Source organism: Metarhizium acridum (assembly GCF_019434415.1).
Source record: "Metarhizium acridum strain ARSEF 324 chromosome Unknown scaffold_141, whole genome shotgun sequence".
NCBI classification, from domain to species: domain Eukaryota; kingdom Fungi; phylum Ascomycota; class Sordariomycetes; order Hypocreales; family Clavicipitaceae; genus Metarhizium; species Metarhizium acridum.
The window spans coordinates 365,598-389,875 of NW_027094020.1; the positions used below are offsets into that span (position 1 = coordinate 365,598).

Below are 24,278 nucleotides of genomic sequence, written 5' to 3' on the forward strand. Positions count from 1 at the left end.
TCTATTTCTTTTCTTCTCTTTTCTTTTCTCTTCGGTCCGCCTTCTTCTTTCCCTCCCCTCTCCCCTTTCTTTCCCCTTCTTCTCTCCTTTATTCACGTATTATTATTAAACTTTATATAATTTATTTACGTATAATTATAAAATTTTATATAAAGATAATTCTATTAATTAAATATTTAATTTTATTTTAAGAAAAAAGTAAAGTATATATTAAGGGTATTTCTTATACCTTAATACTATATTTTTTTAAAAATAAAAAAATTAAGCTTAACTTTTATTAATTCTTAAACTCTTTAATATAAGAAGCTCGCTTATTCTAATAATAAGTAAAGATATACGTAAACGTAACTTTTTTATAGTTTATTTAATATTAATTTTAATATAAGAACTTCTTATATTTATTAATAATTAATATTTAACGTGAATTAATTATTATTAAATGTATATTTACACTTACACGCCTTTATAATATAAAAGCTACTCTTTAAGTAATAATATAAATCTTATATATAATAGTTTATTATATACTTTATAAGAGAATATATCTTCTCTTAATTATTATAATAATTACATTTAATTCTAATTATAAGTTAAGCTTTAATATACATTTTTTTCGTGTTAATTTAAAATATAATTATTTTAGCGTTTATTTTAAATTCATTTATAATTAATTTCTAAGCACTTACCTTATTATTCTTATTATAAGAGACTTTAAGCTTAAATAATATATAATAAGTACTTATTAACTTTATTAGCATTTTTAATTAAATATTTTAATTAAGTATAAGCTTCTTTATATTATAATAAAAACTTACGCTTATATAATTTAATATATAATTAAAATTTATAGTGTATATATTATAAATAAACGTATAAATAAATTTTAAAAACTGCTCTCGCTCTCGCACCGCGACGCCGGCTTAAGATCGCCTTTAAAACGGAAAATAACCTAAGATTCAAATTCCTCGCACTTAATTACCCCCTACCGTAATACCGTATTAAGGCCGTAACGGGGGCGGTGTAGAGAAGGTAATGCTAATAGTAATAAATGAAGGAGAAAGGGGGCTCGTATAGAGCTACTACCACCTAAATGCAAGTAAAGGATAGTTTACGAAATAGGCACCATGTAACCCTAAGCTAGACGTGATTTAAGATAGACTTAATAATAAAAAACGCGCCGTTTATAATAAACTAGCTAATCTTATTCTAGTAGCTTTACTAGAGCGTGTATAAAAACTATTTAAAGAGTATATCGCCTAAGAAGTAATATAATATCGCGTTAAAGCCGCGGCTATTATTAATAACACTTTAATTATAAAAGCGTAACTTTATAATATAATTATAGCTATAATATAAGAAGCACTTTACGATACTACTTAATAAAGAACCTAAGTAAGTATTATAGCTAACTTAATTAAGGCGCGAACCTAGAAACCTTCCCCCTTAACTATCCCTAACTGTTAATATCGTGAAATTATTATTAAAGGTATTATAATTATAAAAGTACTTTAAAATTAAACCGCTAAAGACACGGTAAAGGCTATAAATTAAGCCTTAAAAAGTAACGTAATAGTAACCGCGCGTAGGTTACCTAGCGGAGATATAATTATTATATTCTAAGATAATACCTTCTCCTTTAAGGAAAACACGAACTAAACCTAAGCCGCCTTTAAGTTAAAAGCAACGATTTACACGAGAATTCTTAGTATTATAATAAAGGCCTTCCTTATTTAACACACTAAAAAAGAAGACCTTATAGCTAACCTTAATAGGGAAAATAACGCGAAGATTATACGCGCTATAACGCGTTACCCTTAAAGTAATACTATAATATAAACGGTTTTAATCCTAAAAGTTAAAGAGATAAAGTAAGCGAATAAGCTATACTAAACTAAACTCGTATATAAGGCTAAGATATTTAATGTTAAACCCTATAATAGAACCCTTAACCCACGTTAATGCTATAACTACTATAAGATAGGTTATATTACTAAATACTATAAGGCGATACTAAGGTGTAGCTAGTACGCTGCTACCTAATATAAAGATAAAGAAGAAAGCTACTCTATTATTATATTAAATGCTAGAGAAAAGTGTATTCTTTACTTTAAGGCGTATTTAACTTAATTTTACCTTTACCTCGTATTAAAGAAACATTAAAATAAAGCTAAAAAAGCATATATAAAACGCTTAATAAGGTTCGTTAAGTTATACTATAATAATAGATACTACCTAAGACTAAAAGCTAAGAGCGACTCGTTCTTAGCGAAAGACTAACCTTTTATAAAGAAGAAAGAGTATTTACTAGAAAGCTATAACTATTATAACGCTATTAACTCCTAATTAAACGAAATATTATAATATACTAGCTACCTCTTAGCTAATACCCCCCTAATAAAAGTGTTAATTATAGTTATTTAACCCTTTACCTAATAATAATAAAAATCCTTTATTAGAATATTAATAAGAAGAATACACTTATACATATAATACTATAATATAACCCTAATATTAACCTAATAGTAATATAAGAATAGGAAATAATAAGGCGTAGTTAGCCCCCTAGCTTAGGGCTTAGTAAATATTACCTAGTATATTATAAAGAAAGAAATACTATATATATTAATAAAAGACATAGCCTTAGTACGTAAAAGGCCTAAGAAGAAAAGGATTAAAGCTACGTAACGCTTAAAGGCATTAATATTTTTTCACTTTATTTAAAGCTACTAGGCTTTAACTAGTAAATACTATTAGCGGAACTAGAGATAATAAAGCTCTTAAATTAAAGCGTCTTTATTAATAATTTTAATTAAAAACACCTATTATAGAACGCTTATAGCAGAACATTTAATAGAGTAAAGAGACTCCTATAAATAATAGAGTAGTAATAACTTACACTTATTACGCTATATAGGGAACCTACCTAATAATACTACGGCTATAAGAATAGTATTATAAACCTAATATAGGCTATAAGAAGCTTTAAAGTAATATACTTAAGCGCGCCTAATATAGTTAAATTTAACTATACCTTACAGCTAATTAGTATTAACCTTAAAGAGAAGAAGCTTATATTAAACATCTTACCGCTAAGGTATATATAAAAGAAGATAAAAGATAATCTAATAGCCGTGAAAATATAATACCGCTTTAACTTAAAGATAACCCTAGCATTAATTTAAAACCACTAAGAGATTAACGAATATATAAATTAGCTTATTAAGTAACTATAAGAAATCGCTTAATTAATAGCCTTAAAGAAGAGAAAGAGTAAACTTAAAGGGGAATTCTAGTAAACTAGCCGCGTAGCTAAGGTAATAGTAACCGCGTGTAAAGTAAAGAGAGCTTAGGTTAAAAGACATATAAAGCTAAACTAGTAACTTTACCGTAAGGTAAAGAAGGCCTAAACCTAAACTATAGCTAAAGAAAGGAGAAGTATATAATAGAATACTTTAAGAAAGGTATTATTAGCTAAAGAAGGCCTTTAAAAACTAAAAAGATAAGCGAGACTTTAAAGCTATACCCCCTTAAAGTAAGCTAACCTCCCGCTATTATATTAAGGTAACCTAAACGATTCTATTAAGTAACTAGCTATAAAGTATACTAAAAAAACTAATATTCTTGCTAAGAAATTCTTCCTTAAGTTCACGGCTAACCTTAACGCTATTCTAGACTTAACCTTCCCCTAGCTTAATACTATTTATATTCTAAAAGAAGACCACGTTAATTCTATTAAGATAAAAATAGCCTTAGCGTTTATAGTAAGCTAAAAGGCCCCTAGAGACAACGAGATGCTAGTAGGCCTCCTAAAGGCCTATAAGGGACCCCTTATTAAAGCAATTACTTATCTTCTTAATAGCTCGCTTAAACACGCCTACTTTCTAGCCCGGTTTTACACTATTAAAGTGGTTATATTACGAAAGCTAGTAAAGAAGCTAAAAGACTATAAGTAGGTAGGCGGCTAGAGGCTAATATCGCTTCTAAACGTAGTAAGTAAAGTTATAAAGGCCATAATTATAAGACGAATCACGCGGGTTACTAAGGTAAAGGTAATACTCTTAAACCTATAAATAGGAAATAAAAGGGATAAGTCTATTAAAATCGCGCTTAAAATTATAATAAAAGCAATTAAGACGGCTTAAAGCTAGCGCGGTATTACCTTACTCCTCTAGCTAAACATTAGCGGCGCCTTTAATATAATTAACTACCTTAAACTTATTTAAACGCTTTTAAAGGTAAGGCTCCCCCACTAAACGATCGCGTTTATTTAGGCCAGAGCATTAAAAGTAGTGTAGTTTTGTAGTTTTTAGTGAATTTTAGTGTAGTGTAGTGTAGTGTAGTTTTACTACACTACATTACATTTTAAAAATTAGTGTAATGTGTAGTGTTAATTAATTTATAAGCTATTATTAGCTAATATAATTAGTAAGCTAAAATAGAGCTACATTTGCTTACTAATATTAATATTAGTAAGCAGGGATTAGCTAGCTTAAATAAGCTAAAAACAGGGATTAAAAAACTAATAAAAATAAAATAAAAATAAAATAAAAGGGAATTATAAGGGAATTATATTAAGTAAGCAAGTATTATTTTATATTATTATTATAAGTAAAATATATTTAATGTAATAAATTTAAAAATTTCTATTATTTATATATAAATATCTTATAAAATAATAATATTTATAATATTACCCTATAACTTAAATATAAAATATTAAATATTAAAGTTATAAGAAATATATTAAAGTTATAAATAATATATTTAAATACCTTAAAATTTTTCATATAAAATAATATTTTATACTTTCTTTTTATATATATTATTTCTTATATTATAATAAATTTTATATTTCTTACTTAACTTTTTTATTTTTAAATTTTATTATAAAAAAGTTTTACTAAAAAAAAGCTTATATAAGCATATTATATATTAAAATAAAGCTAAAAATCACGTGATTTTAAATCTTTAAAAATTAATCTTAAAATGTGGATATTAAGCGAGATATTAAGCTTTTAGTCTCTTATTTGAAAAAAGTGGATCTTAATTTTTAGCTAAGATTTAACCTATTATAACTCGCTTAATTTATAAGCTATACGTATAAAAATTAGTGCATTATAAAGAGCTAAATTAGCTCTATTAAGGTATAATAATTATAACCTTATAAGTCTTATAATTAACGTTATATTTATAATTAAAAATTTCTCTCTATAATTACACATTACACTACAAATGTAGTTGTAGTGTAGTTAAACTACACTAAAACTACAAAAACTACACTACACTAAAAACTACACTAAAAAACTACATGTAGTGTAGTTTTTTTGTTAATGCTCTAATTTAGGCTATAATTAAGTTAAGAATAGGCCGCTTATACTTTAACGGATAAATATTCTAGGTTTATTAAATACTAGTAGGCGTCCTATAAGGTTTACTACTCTTACTAATACTATTTCTACTTTATACCGCCCTGCTTTATAAGCGACTTTAGGAAGTACTAAGCATTCTTATTATAGGTTTTACTAATAATATTAATATTCTAGCCTTTAATAAGATACTAGACTAAACGTAATAACGCCTTAAAACCGCCTAAAATACATGTGTAAATTAGGTAATAAACGCTAGAGTTCGCTTTAACCTAGTAAAGAGTAAGCTTATACACTTTAACTATACACGAACATTAATAATAACACGCGTTCGCCTTAGTAATACGAAGATATCACTAATAACTATAAAAGTATACTTCTTAAGCGTATAGCTTAATTAAAAGCTTACTTAAAATAAATATTAAATAAAGATTAAGGATAAACTAACCTAATAATAGCTTACTCTTACCTCTCTTACGGTATTCGCCTAGGGATACTCTTATAAAGAAGCTAAACACTTATATAATTAGGTAATCTAGTCTACTATTACCTATAAAGTAAGCGTATACTATAAACTAATAAAGATATATAATAAGCTAAGAGGTATTACGTAATAACTTACTAGTAAATAATTAAAATACCTTTAGGCTGTTATTAGGGTATTTAAAGCTACCCTAATCCCCTAGCTTAAGGCGAAAGTAGTTATTCTACTATTAGACCTTTATTTAAATTATATAAAAAGACGCTTTAAATAATAGCTTAAAGACTTAGGGATATTAGGCTAGATTTATACGGTATACGTATTTATAGTAAGGGTACTTAAATAAAGGCGCGGCTTATAAAGAAAACCTAACGAAGAAATTATATAATAGCTATAAACCTAGGGCTAAGGTAGTACCACGTAAAAGGCGCTACAGGTAAACTAATAATATAGATTCTATTATTAGTATTATAAGGCTAGAAATTATTACCTATAAAGAAACGTTAAGGTAGTAAAGAACGTACCTTAACTTAGACCCGTTAAGTGGGGTAAGGGGATACACTTAAACCTACTAAAACACGAAATAATAACCCTAATATAACTACGTATTAGTTATATAGGTCTTAATAAATTCCTTTATAAGCGGCGCGTTCCTAGAATAGAGTCCCCTTTATACTAATATAAAATAAACGTAAAGAACGTATACTACGTTATTATTAAATACCTATTATATAATAATAACTAATTATAAGACTAGCCTAAGAATTACAAGGAATTCCGTTAGGCCTTAGGGAACGCTAGCCTAATATAAACCCTAACTTAATAGCTACTAAATATAAGTAAGCTTTCCTATTACCGCCTTATTATATCACTTATAAAAAGATAGGCTATACGAGCTAGTAATAACGCTAAGAGTAAGCTAAAGCTAAATTTAAGCTAAGGTAATACTAGGGTTTAACATATAAAAAACAATTAAATAAAAGAAACCTAATCTATTATAATAGCGAACTATAGCCTAAGGTTAGACCTAGCTTAATAGCGCGGTAATAAAAGAACTTAATTAATAATACTAGGCTATATTATTCTCCTTTAAAGTATTCTCTCTCTTAAACGATAGATTTAAGCTTAAAGATAAGCTAATAACACCTTACTTATTACTTAACACCTTTATTAAACCGCTTACGCTTAAACTATAATCCTTAAGTAAACATTAATTTTAATAAGGCTATAAATAATAATATAGGAAAATAACGGGGAAAACGCATTAAAGATAGGCTAGCACCGCTATTAAATGTGGTAGCCTTCTTTATAACGATAAGTAACTACTATAATAAATTATTTATCTCCTCTTAAGCAGTACTTAAAGCTAATACTAACTTAATAACACGCTTTATAGTAGCTAGTAACTCCTTCTAATTACCGCTACTATAAGTAACTAGGGCTAGGCTAGTAGTGGCCTTACCCTTAAGCTTATTACGTAGTTTTTAAAGGATAGCTATATTAGCCTTTAATTAAGCTAAAAACTAGAATTAAATTAAAGCTAGAGTTAAGGGTATAATAGGGGTATATACTTAAGGCTTAAAAGCACTAATAAGCTTAGTAAGCTTATCTTAAAGCTAGGGTAAAATTAAATGGGTCTTAGCGTTAATAGGAACCTATAAAGCACTAATTAACGTATAAAAATAGTAAGATTATAGGCTAAGGCTAAACTAAACTTAACTTACCTTTAAGTAAGAATAATTATAAACCTAGTAATTAAAGTAAGTAATAATACTAGATTTTATAAGAGTTAATAAAGCTAGGCTAAAGCTAAGGTATAGGAATAATCTTATTAAAGATAGTATAATAAAGATAAGCTTAGCTCTTCTTTACGCTAATAGTAACCTAGGTTATATAAGGTAAGTATAAAATTTAACGCTAAGCGTTAATTTACACGAATATTAATATAATGCTAAGCTAGAGTAAAATAGGGGTACTTATAGTAACCTTTTACTTAATAGCCTTTTTCTTCTAGGTAAGCGTAAGTATCTTACCCTTAAAAGGGCTATTCTTTTATAGTTAAGTTAATATTACTACTAGACTAGAGTTAATTAATTAGTTAAGATATACCTTAAGGGTAGCGTTAAGTATAACTATTTTAAAAATAATAAGCTTCTATAAAATATTAATAGAAAGATATTAAGACTAGGTTAAAGTTAGGTAAACGTATAAAGTAAAATAAACTAATATACGGTTAAAAATAGCGAATAAGATAAGGGAGAGAGACGCCTAGCGCTAGGCTAGCGCTAGGTAAGAACTTACCTTAAATTAAAAAAAGCTTATAAAAGCTATAAGAGACGAGAAAAAGCCTAGAAAAATAACGCGCGTTAGCTAAATCCGCCTGGGAAACGCCTAGAAAATAAGCTAATATAGGCACGGCTTTAACGAGCTCGTAAAGAGAGCTAGAAGCCGTTATAAGGCTAGCCTAATATTAAGGGCTATAAAAAGAGGTTATATGTACGAAAATTAAGGGTTTAAAGAAGAAAGAAAGAAAGGAAAATTAGTAGCTTAGTTTAAAGCTCTTATAAAGGCTATAATAGGCCTTAAATAGCTAGCGGTAGCTAGCTAAGCCTAGCTAGGCAGCCCTAAAAGTAAGGATAAAGTAAAGTTCACTATAATACACTAATTACACTAGGTATATCTAGGATATAGCGTTACGCTAGGCCTAGGATAGTATAGTATAATATAAGACCTAGAGAAAACTACGTAATAGCCTTAAACACCTAGATACTAGAACAGCCACTTAACTAGCGTATTAAAGCTAACCTAGACTTAGCTTAAACCTTTACTACACACGCTTTAACGAACCGCTACTAGAATAGCTAGCCTAATAGGTACCTTTAACCTACACGATTTAGAACACGCTTTATATAACTATAGGTTATAGTGGGGTAGGGATAACCTAGAATAGAAGTAAGGGGGTTTTTCTTCTTATATAAAGGGTTTTCCCACTTGAACTACATGTAGAAGTACTAGAATAGCTATAATAGCTCTAGGGTACTTAAATAAATAAATAAACGTATAAATAATTACCTAATTATTAATAAAAAATAAAGCATTAATAATAAATAATAATACATTTATATTATATATAATTATAAGATATTTCTTTAAGGAGTATATAAAGAAAAAAGCTATATTTTATATTAAATTAAAATTAAGTTTAAGTTAATTTTAAATAAATATTAATTAAATTCTCACTTATAATATAACACGTATAATTATTACTTATATTTATTTAATAAAAAATCTTATTAACTTTAATAATAAGATTTTCTTTATTATTAAACTTATAATTTAAAAGATTAAAATAATATTAACTTAAATTATTATTAAGATATTAATAATATACTTTTTAATTTAAAATTTAATAAGAGTTAATTTTAAGTAAATTTAAGTTAAGAAAATATATTAAACTCTTATATTATAATATAACTTTTTTTTTTAAGCGTAAAAATAATAAAGAATATATAAGAAAAATAAAATATATTAAAAACGTGTAATAATTAATATATATAAACTTTTAGGTTTACTTATTATATTAATTACATTATAATTCTTATTATATTTTACGTGGTTTAATTATATTTTATTAATTTTCTTAAGTTAATTAAAATTTATTCCCTTATCTTTATTCATTTATAAAGAATAAATCCCTCACGAATATTAAACCAATTATAATAGCCTATTACCCCATAATAATAGTCAGGTCAGGTCAATTGCAATGGTCGGGTCAGGTCAGGTAGGCGAGCAATGGTCGGGTCATCTACACTCTCCTGCCGTTGGTCGCCGACGACTGACGTCTACAGTTGACATGCATTACACGCATGCTCGCTACTCGCCACCACTGTTTGCCAGGTCGCCGTCTTTGCCAGACTCGCTCAGCTTTGCTTCATCTCGTCATTCTCAGCTGCAAGCAGGACGCTCGACGCCCGCCCAGCTAGCAGCAGCAGTCTGCGCTCTGTCCCCTCGTGCGCCGCTGCCAGTGTCCGTTAATCATCACCCAGGCTGCAATGCTCTAGTTTTCGGCCGACTACGCGGCACGTATCGGCCTCCTCGTCCATGGTCGCCGACAGCATCGTCGACTACTCGTTCTAGTATCTGGAAAGTCGGCGGCCAAGACCCGCCTTGCCGCCCAACCCACGTGGAAAATGTCACGACTTTGTGAAACCGGCCTCTCCATCGTCCCCCTACCAATCCATCCCTTCGCATCTGTTTTGTTCTTCCGGGCCCTTGTGCTCATGTGAGATAGCGCAGCCCAGCTGCTGGCCCGATCCATTGAGGGACGGCCGACCTCACAAGGATGCACGCATGTACTAGCCGTGTTGACATGACAGCATGTAGGCCTACAGGGCTGTAGGGCTGTAGGGCTGCAGACAGCACCTTGACCCTTTGCCGCATCCCCCTTCCCTCTCTGCTCCGTGCACCTTCATCATAGGATTCGAATCCCCCAGGCTGTACTCCGTACCTCGAGTCTGTCCCACGTCTCCCCACGTGCTACAGTAAACGAACACACAAAAAGAGACGCACCAGACCTTCCCAAAGCAACGACTATTGGTAAGTAAGCACACGAGCACTGAAAGTTTCAATGATACCTAGACTGGTCCAAGTATGCCGGGAACTCATTATTCAGTCACCTGGAAACCGCTCATATTTCTTCAGACACTGCTTTGAAACCCATCTTCACGCAATATATTCCAATTGGCCAAGTGTGTCACCCTAAATATGATTCGGTACGAAAATACCACTCAAATAACTAGATGTGAATACATAAAAGAATAGCTTTTGCATAGTGTTGTAACATGTTGCGTCGCATCGCGTCGCCTCGAGCTCGGGAACCCTTCCCTCGTCTGTCCAATAATCATTGCCCTCCCCGTTTTAACCTAGGAGATTGGATATTGGCTCGAAATTTTCAATTTCGTTGATAATCGAATCATCCGTGGCAATCGTATTAAGCATTTCCTCTTGGGAAAGTCCCATCCAGAACTGTGAATTAGAACGCTGCTGTTTCTTCACCTTGTAGATTACCTGTGCTACCTCCTTCACCTGTCCACGGGCACGATCAGCGGCTCCCCAGACCTTAGAGAGTTGGTTCAATGCCCCAATATTTAGGCGAATTTGCTGCCGAAGATCGTCGTCGTCGTGAGGTATGAAGAACAAAGCCCATCTGCTCAGATGGACAATCGACGACATCGTGATAACACACGTGAAAAAGTGAGTATGCGAAAGGAGCGGTACGCGGTGGGTTATCATTGTGCTGATGCTGTTGGCAGATTCGATAGTATGTCTGGTATGTGAATTGAACAAGTCGCCAGCAGGGATAGCCTGATGGGGAGCACAAGAGTTGATATCTTGGGTCGGAGATGAGTCGAGTTGAGAGTGTGGCTGATGAAGCATGATGGAAGTGGCTTGATTCATCATGTGTGCCTGGAACATCATTTCGTCCAGCTTTCCATTCTTCTGCAAAGCGTCTCGCTTCGACTGCGGCAGATGAAGCCGCCAGTTTGTGAGAAGTGTTTCGATCTTCCCTAGATTTTCGTCTTCTGGTCCGAAGATAGGAGGGACTCGCATAAATTTTCCCAAAGTTCGAGCACACAGTACTCGATATGCAAAGGATGAAAATTCGCGGTCTTCCCCAGAAAAGTCTTGATCTTCAAGATCGTCCAAGTACAGTGGTATAGGTATTCTCTACAGCTCCTGGTTAGCTCGAATGAAGGCAGAGAGCTTTGAAGGGGATATGAGAGCAAAGAAAAACAGCTTCACACTCACGGCGGTCAAATACTGATCTTCTTCGCAAGGGAGTGCGGCTCTAGCCGAGACATCAAACAGAAGAAAATTGGTTACGCGGTGGACGCCAGCAACCATTCCGTCAATGACAAATAGATCCCACCAAGTGCGCCGCCAGCTTTCTTCCAGTACGGGAATGCCGCGTCCATGGTTTGCCGCGAATTCTCGAGTGTTCAGTCCCAGTTCCAGCGCCAAGGCCTCCACATCGCTTAAAATACCCCTTGCCTTGTCCTGCTGACAACTTCCGTCAAGGCCAACAATGAGGAGCATCATAGCTTGAATCAGAAACCCGTCCTTGGACCGATTGGGGGCATATATGAGGTTGAATGCTTCATTCAACAGTCGTTCTTGAGTAGGACTACCAACATCAAGGAAAAAAGACCCAACCCATCTCATTGCTGCTAGTACTGGTTTCAAAGGGGCCTCCTTCGATATTTGCAAAAGGAAGGGCTTGGGTAGGACGAACGGATGAGAGGCATGAAAGTGGTGGTAGAACGAATCAAAGCATCGTTCCTCCGTGGTTGCAACAGGAACGTGCACAGCAAGTCGACTTCCGTTCTGATTTACTGCCCACGGCGAAGGTTCTATTCCATTAACTGCACAATAAGACTTGTACAGCTGCATGTTAGTAGGCTGCTGCGGCTGGGAGAATTGAGTGGGCTCGGCATCTTGCGCAGGAATACTCGGCGGCCCAAACGTGCTGCCCATAGCCGTGGACATATTTGCCGACCCGGTTCGTGCTCCGAGAAGCATTGGACAATCTGAACTGCTAGGGCTTAGGTCGGGAGGCGACGTGGCCTGTCTCTTGTTGGGGTTCTGAGCTGTGCCACGACGAGGACCTTTGTATCCTCTCCTGGAAGCAATATAGACACATTCATTCTGTGTATTGAGACAACGGACACATGGTGTTTGCCCATCGCATTTGAGATGTTTGCTGCGCTAATAGTGCAGAACAATTAGTATAGGTGGTCATCGCCCGAGGCTAATAGGAATGCGTCGTTGGCGAGGAAGTTGCGAAGCAGGAAAGAAATGCTCCAAGTTCACAAAAGGGCAGTCCAATACGAGGCAGGAAGGGCTGTGGCAACTTACGCATGCCAGACAAGCTGCGGCCACAGTTGATTCTCGTGAGCGTCCATCATTGCTCATATCAGGAGTTGTGCTCTTCTCCGCATCTGCAACACCAGCAGCGGGGGTTGTGCTTTGTACCTGAGAGCCGGGTGATGATGTGGAAGACATGGAAGCTGCCCGGTTTTGAAACCCTGAAAAAGAGCTGCCATCCGGCTCAGGAACTGAAGATATCCACGCCGTTGGACCTTAATCTCAGGATCCCGGTGAGCTAGAGAGTAATCGTACAGGAAGAATCAAGAATATCCACAGGCTCGGCCCACACGTGTCGAAGGTGTTGAAGCTGCCAAAGGTGTCGTAGGCTGAGTGATTAGTGTCAAAAGAGGAGACGAACGAAAGGATGGGATTTTTACGACTAGTCCGGATGAAGGCTCAGTCGTCTGCTTTGTGGTTTCCTACAGGCTGAGTGCTCCCACAAAAAGTAAGGGCTCCCACAAAGCGTCGATCCAAGGTTGTGATGGGTGGGGAAGGTTTGGCGGCAGCAAAGAAGCAATTTTGTGGCGGCGGAGTCTCAACTAGTAGACATTTGTGCATCATTGCATTATAGCATCATCTTGCTTGGCCCCCCAAAAATGCGAGTGGTTGTGTCCTTGTCTTGACCGTTTAGGATCTTTGCATGTGGAATGTTCTCTGGCCTTGCCATAAACTTGGAATCGTGGCCACCTGGCTTGATCTATGGCCCAGGAGCGTGTCGTGACTCGTGACGTAGCCAGCAGAGAATCTGATTCCCTAGTATGGGGTGTTCGGTTCTCTATTTATTATTGTGCGAAGTGAGCGAGAGGGCTGGGCAATGGCTGGCTTGGCTGGCTTGGCTCACCGGCTGGTGAAGGGCGTCTACATACCATGTCCTGGGTTTCCGGGCTGCCGCGCAGGAGCTGGTGGAAGTCTATGGGAAGGTGTGGATGTCTGTGTGGCTGGTCAATGTGCAACTCGAGCAATTGACAGCAAATTGCACAGCAATGAGAACAATACTCGGTAGTACGGAATGCTCGGCAAAGAGACATGGAGCGAGAATACACAATTGCCAGGCTTGTGCGGACGCAGTGAGCGTCGAGCAAATGCATCTGCTATGCTGCATATGTGCTCTGTGCGGCATTTGGTGGTGGTTGCGCTTTCCCAATTGCTCGAGCCAAGTCTAAACCCGGTCAACGTTGTTGAGCCACGAGGAAGGCGCATCAGGCCATCTGCCCGTCTTGCCATTTGTCTGATTTCCATGCAGCCTGATGAGAAACACCGATGGGCGACGTTCCTTCCTCGTGTCAGCTTGGTAAATTCGTTACATCTATTGGGTCGGCCAAAATTTCCAATCTCATTTTCCTCTCTTAAATGCAATTTCCAGTCCGTGCCGACCAACATGGCCCATGCTGCTGTCCAACTGAGACCCCCTTTCTCTTTGTCTTTCTCTTGTCTGAACCTCGGCCCCAGCTCTCTGCTCTGTCCTTGCCCACATTCTAGATTGAACACTAGGCGGACCAGGCGCATAAGAGTGGGTGTTCTACTGTTCTACACAACAGCCGCATCGCCCGCATCGCATTAAATGAAACCCAAAGTCCTGTTTTGACAGGATAAAGGTCGCTTCTGTGCAGCAGCCTATTGAGGGTTAGTTTCTCTTACTTTGCTGCCTTGTTCCGCCAGCGCGACGGCTACACTCGTTTCGGCCTTTCAGATGACGAAAGTGAGATCTGCTAAACAAATTATACACGGCATGTCTTAGAATGCGGCCAGATCTACGGAGTACGGGGTATGGAGTACAGAACCAGCAGTATACATGATCCTTGCTCTCACATATCTGACATTTCTGTCTTCGCTACGTACTCCATGCTTTTACCACGCATTCCTTGGCGTCACTGCTGCTTATTTCGTATGGAGTGCAAGACGATGGACGAATGGTTTGCCGGGGACTCTATCATTCATTTCGCTGCTCAACCATGCCCTGTCACCCGTACGGTAACTCAACAGTTGTCTTCGGTGGACAGCACAACGAGAGTCCTGTTTGCCAGGTCTTTATGCGAGCCTGAATCAAATTTCGAGGACAGCGGCTCCGTATTCCCTTGAATCCCTTCCCGTTTGCCCCGCTTACAGATAGGCAATGTGCCATGGGGGCTGATGTGTCTGGTATGGCCGTCACTTTCAGCCCAGCTGCAGGTCTAATACGGCACTGCAGCTCTCGAACGCGGGAAATAGTGCCATCCCGTCGACACTTGTATCAAATTGGGTAGCGTCTCCGGGCCCCAGCCAGCGAAAACTCATTTCCATTGGCAAGGGCTCTACTCCATATCCCGGCAGTTTGGTTGCTTCACCTACGTTGCACAAGGAAAAACAGAGCCATGGCATCGCATCCGTGGCATTGGACGAGGTGCGCGCGGGGTCGCGGATCGCCCTCCCGTACTCCGCAGTACGGAGTACGTAGTATTGTCGCAAATCAGAATATGAGATATAATCAGGGCTGAGGTGCTGACACGCACGACACCTCAAGCTGAAAGTAGTAACTAGTAGCTCTCGCAATTGCTTTCGCTCCCTACCCCACGTGGCTACGAAAAGACTCATTTTCTCCCGCGTGCTATAACATGTTTTGTGCTCTTAGCAAGCCTGTTGCGCACTGTTGGCTCTGAGTTCAGCTTTCAGCTTCGCATGAACCACACCCAGTCATGCACCCGAGAGCCGGCCCAGATTGTAAAAACTGACGACATTATCGACCGTTTGTTTCCCGGACGGCCATGGACCCAGTCTCTGTAGCTGGCTTGGCCCTCGGTGTGGCATCACTTGGTCTCCAGGTGTACACCGGTTGTATTCAAGGTACGAGTTGCCGACAGGTCTCCACGAATTTTAGTACTCAAATAGTAATGCGACACTAATACACCTTGTCGCCGCCGTTTGAAGGCATACAGCTTTTGATTACTGCATTGGGATACAATGACGAGTGTAAATACCTCAACTTGAGGCTTCGGATGGAACAGCAGCGTCTTTTTGCTTGGAGCGAAACTTCGGGGCTGTTGGATCTAGAATGTGAAAATCATGACAAGATCCTCAACTCCAACATATTCAGTTTGCATCGCCAAACAGTGCTTGATATGCTGATGCAAATTCGATGCTTGTTTGACGAGTTCACTAGTCACCAGCGCAGACACAATAATCTAAAGATGGATCGAGATGACGACAACTTGGTCGGCGCGCCAGATAAAGACGCGAAACAGGCCAACTTTCCCATATCGGACAGGAAGCGAGACTTTATCAAAAACGCGATGACGGCTTGGAAAGAAAAATCTCAAGAGGGTTATCAAAGGCTTCGATGGGTGTCATTCGATAAGGCCGCTTTTGAACTGGTATTGTCCAAATTCTCCACTTTAAACGACAACATGACCAATATATTGGATCACTCACTGCAGGTAGAAATCCGGCACACAGTGGAAGACACGAACAGGGGAGTTTTGCTTTTGCACCACAGGGTTGCAGATTTAAGTCACCTTGTGCTGGCGTTGAAATCGCGGCTAGATGCGGGAGCTGCCTCCCTCCCGACAGCTTCTCCCATGTCAAAGTTGGAAAGGGAAGCAAGTCTCGATGCCTTGATGCAATTATCCAAACTTGCCAAGTTCAAGGCTTTTAACGAAACTCTTGATCCAAAGACCGGAAGGCCTTCTCAAGCAGACGAAGCGGCGGCTAAATTCCTTGAACTTGCAACCCCATCTCAGCCAGGCAATGTCCAGATTCCGCGCTATCTAATAGAGCTCGGTTCAGAGGTAGATGGATCGGATGCTGCACGCTGTGAAGCGCTCATGAAAACACCCTCAGGTAAGAAGAAGGTGTGGATAGAGTGGAAAGACTACGATGCAACTGGGCTGCACGAAGACTCCTTATCGAAGAAGGACATTATCGATCGAGTGAGGAAATTGGCATCTTTACTGAGTCACAGCCCGAAGCCCAAGGCTTTCAGAACACCACACTGTCTTGGGTTCTTCGATATAGCTGACCCCGATATCCCTGCTGATGAAGTCGACATTCTTGATAGGCGGTTAGGTCTGGTATTTGAGAGGCCTTGCGATGATTCATTACATGCCACGCTTCCGCCAGTGTCCCTCCACGGCCTTCTTCAAGATGATAGTGTTAGAAAACCATGCGTAACAGAACGGGCCCGACTGGCAACGGCACTGAGTAATTGTGTCCTATACCTTCATGCAGTCAACTGGTTACACAAGGGCCTTCGAAGCCATAATATTCTCTTCTTCCGTACTCGCACCGGGAGCGTCGACTATGGTCAACCATATCTCTCTGGGTTTGACTTTTCACGCCCCGGGGGTTCGGACGAGATGACAGACGTACCCGGAGATGATGCAGAGCACGACTTGTATAGACACCCGGATACGCAGACAAACAGGAGAAAGGAGAGGCAGCGCTCCAAGAAGCGCTTTGACATTTACAGTCTAGGCATCATCTTTGTCGAACTCGCTCATTGGAAGACGGTCGACAAGGTCCTTGAGATCGACATGCGAAGGGCTCGAGGGAAGCCAGAAATTTTGCGACAAATTCAAGACGAGTTGCTTGGTGCTGGGCGAATGGCAGATATTGGAGGTGAGATGGGCGAAAAGTTTGAGGGTGCGGTTAGGACTTGTCTTGGTGGGAGGAACAGACTTGGACTTCGCCAAGGGCATGAAGAAAGTGCAGAGGATGCGGCCGAGAAACTATCGAAAACATTTTACGAGAATGTAGTTAAAAGACTTGGGCAGATTGTGGTGTGATGGACGCATCCGAGGACTACGCTATGAATGATACAGACTGGCTGGCCATTAGCTGTGAGGCCGCCACTCGTTTCTCGACGGAAGAGCCATGTTCATAAGAGTACGACGAGAATCACTACAAGAGCTTCGGCATGCGCCCCAACTCGGGAAGACTGGATCAGAGCACCGCTGCCAGTTATCTGTCCGTCTGTCCAGATGCATCTCGCACCTTGGCAACTCGGATATTTGACTCCAGGGTAGTGGGGTGATGCTTTGAGATTGGTGCTACATGATATAATTCCAGTGCAGAATCAACTGTATCCTGTTTCTTCTATCCGGCGCCATTCGGTAGCAAGCCGCGTTTGCCTCTATCGTTTGGGTCAGACCTGACTTGGGATCTGACATTTGCATAGTCACTCTCGCCCCAGCGACCCCCCAGTGCCGACTCCTGGCCCCCCACACTCAACTCGCATTTTGGTATCGGAATCAGAGTCAAAATTTAGCAGCAGCATTCGCAGCACTCGAAGCAGCAGAGGCCGGCGCAAATACCGCAGCATATGGCCTGTTTCTCGGTCAGCATGGGGCCATTCTCACTTCAAATAAAGGCTCAAGCGAGAGTGTCTTTTTTTTTTTTTTTTTTCAATTTTCTAGGGAGGTGGGAGATTGCCGACAGACATTGCACGAGGAAACGCCGCAGTCAGAGTCGCCAGTGGAAGCGGGCGTGGTCGGTCAAGGCGATGAAGCGCGTCATGGATTAGAATGGAATAAGCTTACCTCGCCTTCCTCGCCGCCGCCTCGGAGGCGCATGGAGTCAACGGACATGGGCTCAACAGGGCGCTGCAAAGTCAACCGTCAGCGAAGGGTTCGCAGCAGATTTTGTTGTCGTGGCGTAATAGCTATTAATGTGGCCAACGGGAGTCACGGGACGAGCCGACTTGGCAACAATGGCACGGACGAAACAACCAGGCTCGGGGCGCAAAACGTACGGGCTGCTCAGTGCTAGTTCGGGACTCGGGAACGACAGCAGGAGCAGGCTCCTGGGTCATCTGTTGTTGCGTAGCAGGCATAGTTGACCGATATGAGGGCTTATCGAGTGATGCTACAATACTGAGCGTCTGGGAAGCGGAGGGGCAAGCGATGACGACGTGACGTATGGATGTTGGAGACTCCAAGACACAAACAGCCCATGGGAGGGGGATGGCGGCCTTTTAAAACCAACCAGTTGACATCAGAAAGCCGGATGAACAGGTGGTTTGATTGGCCAGGGGCCCTTTCCCTTCCATGCAATTCGGACTTTTCTTTCCCTTCCACGCAATTCGGACTTTTGGGAAGACAAGAAGGATGGCGGCAAGCTTCGATTCGCGGCGTCGGGCCTCCCGTAGGGGGGCGATACAGCCTGCTTAGCATCAGACTTACCAGACTCGGCGATGGGTACCCGTACGGGGGGCTTATCAACTCGGTACGATGCCAATTGCGGCCGGGATTACATGGATGACGGGAGGTGAGGATGGGTTCTGGCCATGGCGGTGCTGTGGCGTCGGCACGAGACTGCCGAGCTCGTACAGCTCCAAGAGTGATTGTGTGGCCTTTTGTCCCTTGACCGCTTCAAGAGGCAGCTGGAGCTGGGGTTTGGCCGACGGTTGGCCCAGTGGCATCGTGGGGTGAAGCCACGTTTGGGACGTGACGGTTGTCATTTTTGCGCGGGATGGACAATGATGGTCCCGCATGATTCTTGATATATCTGGTCGCAATGACCCCCATTTCAAGTTTCAAAAAAAAGAAAGAAGGAATAAATCACACACACACGGCGAGGCACCAGGTTTATTGTTCTTACCTCCCTGTCCATGACAGTCATTTGCTTTTTTGGATGCCGAGTGTCGACAGCTTGGAGGGGTTGACGTCGTGTGTTTTCGCGCCCCTCTACTCATCCCACGGCCTTTTCGGAACATCGGCACCGACCAAGCCTCCCCCTTTTCCTAATCCATCATGGCGCCGGTGACGACAGTGGTTCCGGCCCACGGCCCTGACGCTGGCGTGTGGCTTGGCTTTTGCGGGCGAAAGGCTCGGAGCGCAGGAGGCGTGCGTGTGAATATACTAGTAGTTACTCGGCACAGAGTAACTTACCAGATCCAGGAACAACAGAACCCCGGTTTTGCGTGTCTACAATGACTGCCTGGACTTGCGGGTGCTGCGTTGTCATTGTGGCTGTGAGCCGTGCTGACCACGCTGTGCGCCAGCCAGACGTTCATGTCGGCCGGTCTGTGGGCATGGCCGCATGGGATTCGGCTGGTTTCCGAGGACATTCATGCGTTTTGCACTTGAAGACTGAGGCATGATGCAAGGCTTTGATTAGCCGCCCTGGTTGGGGATTGTTTTAAGCTTGCCAAGGGAACGGTTGCCATTGGGGGGCTGGTGCTTCTACTGCGTAATGATGGGCGTGCCAATTCCGTCGTAGGATTTTGGCGGTTGTGAGTTGCAAGAATGAGGGTGAGTGGCCAAGTTGACGCATGAGTGTGAGCATGAGCATGAGCGTCAGCGTGGGCCATGGTCTTGGTCTCATTCATTACCCGAGTCTTTGCTTATACGTCTGACCATTTGGAGCCGCTGACTGATTCTTGAACGAAACACGTCTCTTTTATAGCAATGCGAAACTCTACGCCTTCTGCCACCCATGGATATGCGTTCTCACTCATTCGGGTAGACTATCCGGCGGGGGAAATTGCCCGTCAGCCGTCAGCACCGCGCCTCAACTTGTGTTGATCCTACGGAGCAGCTGGGCAAAATCCGGAGCCGCAGAGCCGCATGTTGAAAGCTTCTATTCACTAGGCCTCACACAGCCTTGGGCGCGAGGGTGAGACCTCTCTACTTATCAGGTATATCTCAACGTCCGTCAAAGATAATCAGGGCGCGGGCTAGGTGAGCCGGATCGCCCAGCGTACGCAAACTCCCGACAGCTTTGCGGATCCTGTGGGCCGACGCCGTATGTATCAACCAGAGAGACAATCTCGAGAAGGAGGCTCAAATCGACGTCATGTCCCGGATTTACCGGTGCGGCGAGCAGACCGTCATTTGGCTGGACGAGCACGAGCCCGCGCGTTTGCAATGCTCGACAGCATGGCCGGGTACGTCGACACCGTGCCCAGGAATAAGTCGACGAGGTTGAATCCGGACCACTGGCGGTTCTTGAAAAAGGCCATGAGACGGGAGGGCGGGCCGGGGTTGGACGTGCCTGGCACCATCTCGAGCGTCTTCAGCCCGACGTATTGGGCGAGCAAGACTCGCTCCGGACACGCTCGTACCTCTGTCTTTGGGCGGTCGTGGTTCAAACGTGTGTGGGCGATACAAGAAATTGCCATGTCTGCGCGCGCCGTTGTCGTGTGCGGTCGGTCCTCGACTCGCTGGACCAAGCTGGAGAAGGCGTATGGCGTGTCTGAGGTCTGGGAGCTGTGGAAAGACGGCCAGTATCTTCGGACGTTGATCGATATGCGGGCCAGCATCCAGGCTGGTGCGAGGGAAGACTTGGGCCGTGTCATGTCCAAGGTGTCCTGTTTCCCGGCCACGGAGTCGCTGGGTCGTATTTGTGCCATCCTGGGCTTGGCCGAGGAGCTTCCCCGGGATCTGGAGATTGAGATTGATTACACCGCGGATACAAGCTCCAAGTCTGTCGAGGCCACCCGCGTGTGTCTGTCTCTGAGCGGCAGTGCGCAGCTGGCGTTGGCTAACCGCAGAAACCCGCCATGGCTGCCCGAAGGAGCAGTTGATGCTTCGAGCTCAGTGCCCAGCTGAGCGTGGGCTCAGCAGCCGAGTCCTGAACAGCCCAATTATCACTGGCAATTTCACTGCGCGCCAGCCGTGAAGTGTCGGTTCCAGGCGGCGGGGAGGCAGAGCCGGCCTGGAGAGCCTAATGTTCGCTTTAGCAGCGACGGCCGCCTGCTCTTCCTTCACGGCATCGTCGTTGACGAGATCATAGAGGTCGGCCCCGTCTTCGGCAACATACAACCAGGTTACAGACCGAAGCTACACGGGACGAGGCTCCGGATTGGCGATGTTCAGTTGCCGCGCGGCTGCTCGCCCTGCCTAAACTCGTCGAAACGGGTCGCCGATGCCGTTGGCCCGGGTTCGTATCCGGGGACAAATGAGACCCGGAGGCAGGCATGGATGGGTTTCCTGACGGGCATTGCCATACTGAAGGATGGCGTGGCAGGTGAGGAAAGGACCAGGTCGCTGATGCGTTATAAGGAGGCGCTCACAAGGCCGCATCATATCCTGGGCAGGGGTCCCGGCGAGCTGCCGTGGTCAAAGAAGACTTGCTCGCGCGACCGTGAAATGCCTCGTATGGCTGACAGCATGTTCGCTTCGTTCGAGCTCATCAGCACCTTGATGGAGTTCATGTCGAAGCGGCGTGTCGCGAGGACGTCGCAGGGGTACGTAGGGCTGTGCGACCGCTACACCGAGGCTGGAGACCATCTTGCTCTCGTCGGTGGCGTCTGTGTTCCCGTTGTTCTTCGTCCGGCCTCTGAGCATCGCTGGCTGTTGATAGGGCAGTCGTACGTTTACGGCGCCATGCATGGCGAGCTGTGGTCTGCTGAAAGGGCCGCGAGCCTGTGTGTTGAATGAGGATTGCTTGAACACCGGCCCAACTCGTGTCGATCTTGGTGAGAACCGATGGAGAGGACGTGTCTGCTTTTTATGGCAGGCGAGCTTATGAAGTTGTGAGCTCGCCTCGTCGGTGTTCAGGACCCGATCTCCATCTGACGCGGACGGAACGTATGATGATCCACCAAAGGACGAGGTCGGCTGGCCATTTGATCATGTGCAGAGTCCGGTGAAAATTAACCAGGCCAAGAACTCGGCTGTGTCGCTTCTGATGTTTTGGAGGGGGCCCTTTGTTCAAACCGGCTATGTGGTAGAGCTCAGGCTGCGACGGCGGATAGTTCATACACAGCATCTGAACAGGGACACGAGATGTTATTGTTCATCGTTTGATGCAGCCCTTCGCCCTCCCCCAACGGTATGATTATTCCCAAGAATTCAGGTATATAAACCTCGACGGGGAGGCAGACTTGCGCTCATTCTTCTTCTCCTCCTTCACCCTTGTCTTCAACAAATCAATACAAGCTTTCGAGCTCCCATCCGTACAACATCACACAGCTCACGGCTTATAGCTTGCACCTTTGCTGCGTCCCCTAGCTCTCTATCCTCCACTGTCAACAGATATTTCCTGGTCTGGGCTGACGCAACAACTCGGCTGACCTTTTTCCCACATTGGCGACCACCACCAACAAACAAAGGCGTGGCAATCTACGCTCCTCGCCTTGCAAGCCCCAGGATGGAATCCAACGATAAGTTAGGTGCGGATAATTACCGGATTATTGCGACCGCAGTTGAAAATACTTGGCCCCAAATTGAAGAGATAATTCTTTCCGAGCTTGAAAAAATCGAGGCCTCGGAAAATGCCACCTTGCCTCAAGATTCTCCCCATGCCTCAAGCAAGAGCGCCTGTGAATCGAGCGACACATCCGACCAAACTCGCAACTCTCAAGCGCCCTAATCTCGGACGGGATTTCGAAAGAGACGATGACTTTGTCTAGATGTACCCTTCGCATCATGACTTGCTCATTGCTCAAACCGGGGAACATGTGGAGGTCTGGCTCGCTGCCCAGAGCTCATCTTTGGCATCATCGACAACCTTTCCGAGCACGACGAAACACTTGCCACCAGCACAACGGAGGGTGCCCCAGTGTTGGTCGTTTTTCCACATTTTGAATTTTGAATCATCCACTCCTTTTCAGATCTTGTCATTTATACTTCTTTGTCCGCGCTGCCTTTTTGGCTGGTTGGGGGGCGAGGCTGCCCAAAACATCCCGAGATTGAGTTTATATATGAAGCACCGGTCCCATCGAGTTTGCCTTCCAGAGGACATTCATCAGAGCGGCAGGACATGTACTCGTGTGCCTGCGACCAAACCCGTCCGGCCCCCGAAAAAACAGACTACATATGCCGCCCGCTCCGGTCCGAATTACCAGCGCGTCTTACACCAGAGTTTTCCGTCGATTTCTTGAGCACCCTGTACTTTACAATTTGCCTCTACGAGCCTTGTGGCAATTTTCGATTTGAACGTGGGGGACCTACTCTCGCAAGGTTCAGGAGGTGGCTGAGGCATAATTACAGGGACGGTTTGAAGCCGACGGGAATTTGGGCTTGTCTCACAGATTCGCCTTTATTATTCATGTTTTCTTTTGACACTCTTTAAATTATGCAAAGAAATAAAATCAACACTCATTTGGCTTAATGGCTGGTTCTCGACTAGCTGTTTTCGAAGTGGTTAGAGCACATGCAGTTGACGTAACCGTGACTGTCCAATCACTAGGTATTACTTCCGGGGACTCGTGACATGTTTTATTCGTGTATTCATCGTCAACTTGCTTGGTATATTCCTCAAGTGTGGTCGTCCACATGATGTTTTGGCGCTGCCATTCACTTACAAGGCATGAACTCGAGGCTAGCAGACACCGAAATTCAAAACTTGGAGCCGGGTTGTCGCAGCCACGCAGTCCCATCAACAGTGACTGTTACATCATCTCGATAATGCACGGATCCGAAACTGCAACTCGTAGGCTGTAACTTCACTGCCGCAGTCGGTTGCCCTTGATCCAACTACAACGCCACTGCGCCGGCAGAAGCGGCACCAGCACCACCGGCTTGTCTGGTACAGCAGCTAGACACTGAGCATAATCATCACGTTGGACTCGGAAATTGCCCACGGCC

At 42.4% G+C, this 24,278-nt stretch overlaps 5 protein-coding genes across 5 annotated transcripts; 3 read left to right on the plus strand and 2 right to left on the minus strand.

Moving 5' to 3' along the window:
- Window positions 1-10,112: 10,112 nt before the first annotated feature.
- On the minus strand, window positions 10,113-13,399 carry J3458_008767 (uncharacterized protein). Its single transcript, XM_066119377.1, has 2 exons — window positions 11,656-13,399; window positions 10,113-11,574 (listed from the first exon to the last, which is right to left on the minus strand). The coding sequence occupies exons 1-2, from the start codon at window positions 12,424-12,426 to the stop codon at window positions 10,765-10,767; spliced, it is 1,581 nt and encodes a 526-aa protein (XP_065975169.1). The 5' UTR covers window positions 12,427-13,399; the 3' UTR covers window positions 10,113-10,764.
- Window positions 13,400-15,696: 2,297 nt separating this feature from the next.
- J3458_008768 (uncharacterized protein) lies at window positions 15,697-19,102 on the plus strand. The gene has a single exon (XM_007810957.2). The coding sequence runs from the start codon at window positions 15,747-15,749 to the stop codon at window positions 17,529-17,531; it is 1,785 nt and encodes a 594-aa protein (XP_007809148.2). The 5' UTR covers window positions 15,697-15,746; the 3' UTR covers window positions 17,532-19,102.
- J3458_008769 (uncharacterized protein) lies at window positions 18,010-18,577 on the minus strand (the record flags this gene model as incomplete). The annotated part of the gene is made up of 3 exons (XM_066119378.1): window positions 18,010-18,072; window positions 18,285-18,347; window positions 18,497-18,577. The coding sequence occupies 3 exons, from the start codon at window positions 18,575-18,577 to the stop codon at window positions 18,010-18,012; spliced, it is 207 nt and encodes a 68-aa protein (XP_065975170.1).
- Window positions 19,082-22,127, plus strand: J3458_008770 (uncharacterized protein; the record flags this gene model as incomplete). Its single annotated transcript, XM_066119379.1, has 2 exons — window positions 19,082-21,188; window positions 21,312-22,127. Exons 1-2 carry the CDS (start codon window positions 20,493-20,495, stop codon window positions 22,125-22,127), a joined length of 1,512 nt encoding a protein of 503 aa, XP_065975171.1. The 5' UTR covers window positions 19,082-20,492.
- A 616-nt stretch (window positions 22,128-22,743) lies between these two features.
- J3458_022454 (uncharacterized protein) lies at window positions 22,744-23,797 on the plus strand. Its single transcript, XM_066123036.1, has one exon. The coding sequence runs from the start codon at window positions 23,102-23,104 to the stop codon at window positions 23,570-23,572; it is 471 nt and encodes a 156-aa protein (XP_065975172.1). The 5' UTR covers window positions 22,744-23,101; the 3' UTR covers window positions 23,573-23,797.
- Window positions 23,798-24,278: the final 481 nt, after the last annotated feature.

Excerpts from the sequence above, each read along its gene's own strand:
- J3458_008767 (XM_066119377.1), bottom strand. The coding sequence starts at position 12,426 with ATGCTTCTCGGAGCACGAACCGGGTCGGCAAATATGTCCACGGCTATG. Across the intron at positions 11,575-11,655 it reads AAGATCAGTATTTGACCGCC|AGAATACCTATACCACTGTA; the intron begins GTGAGTGTGAAG and ends CAGGAGCTGTAG.
- J3458_008768 (XM_007810957.2), top strand. The coding sequence starts at position 15,747 with ATGGAACAGCAGCGTCTTTTTGCTTGGAGCGAAACTTCGGGGCTGTTG.
- J3458_022454 (XM_066123036.1), top strand. The coding sequence starts at position 23,102 with ATGTACCCTTCGCATCATGACTTGCTCATTGCTCAAACCGGGGAACAT.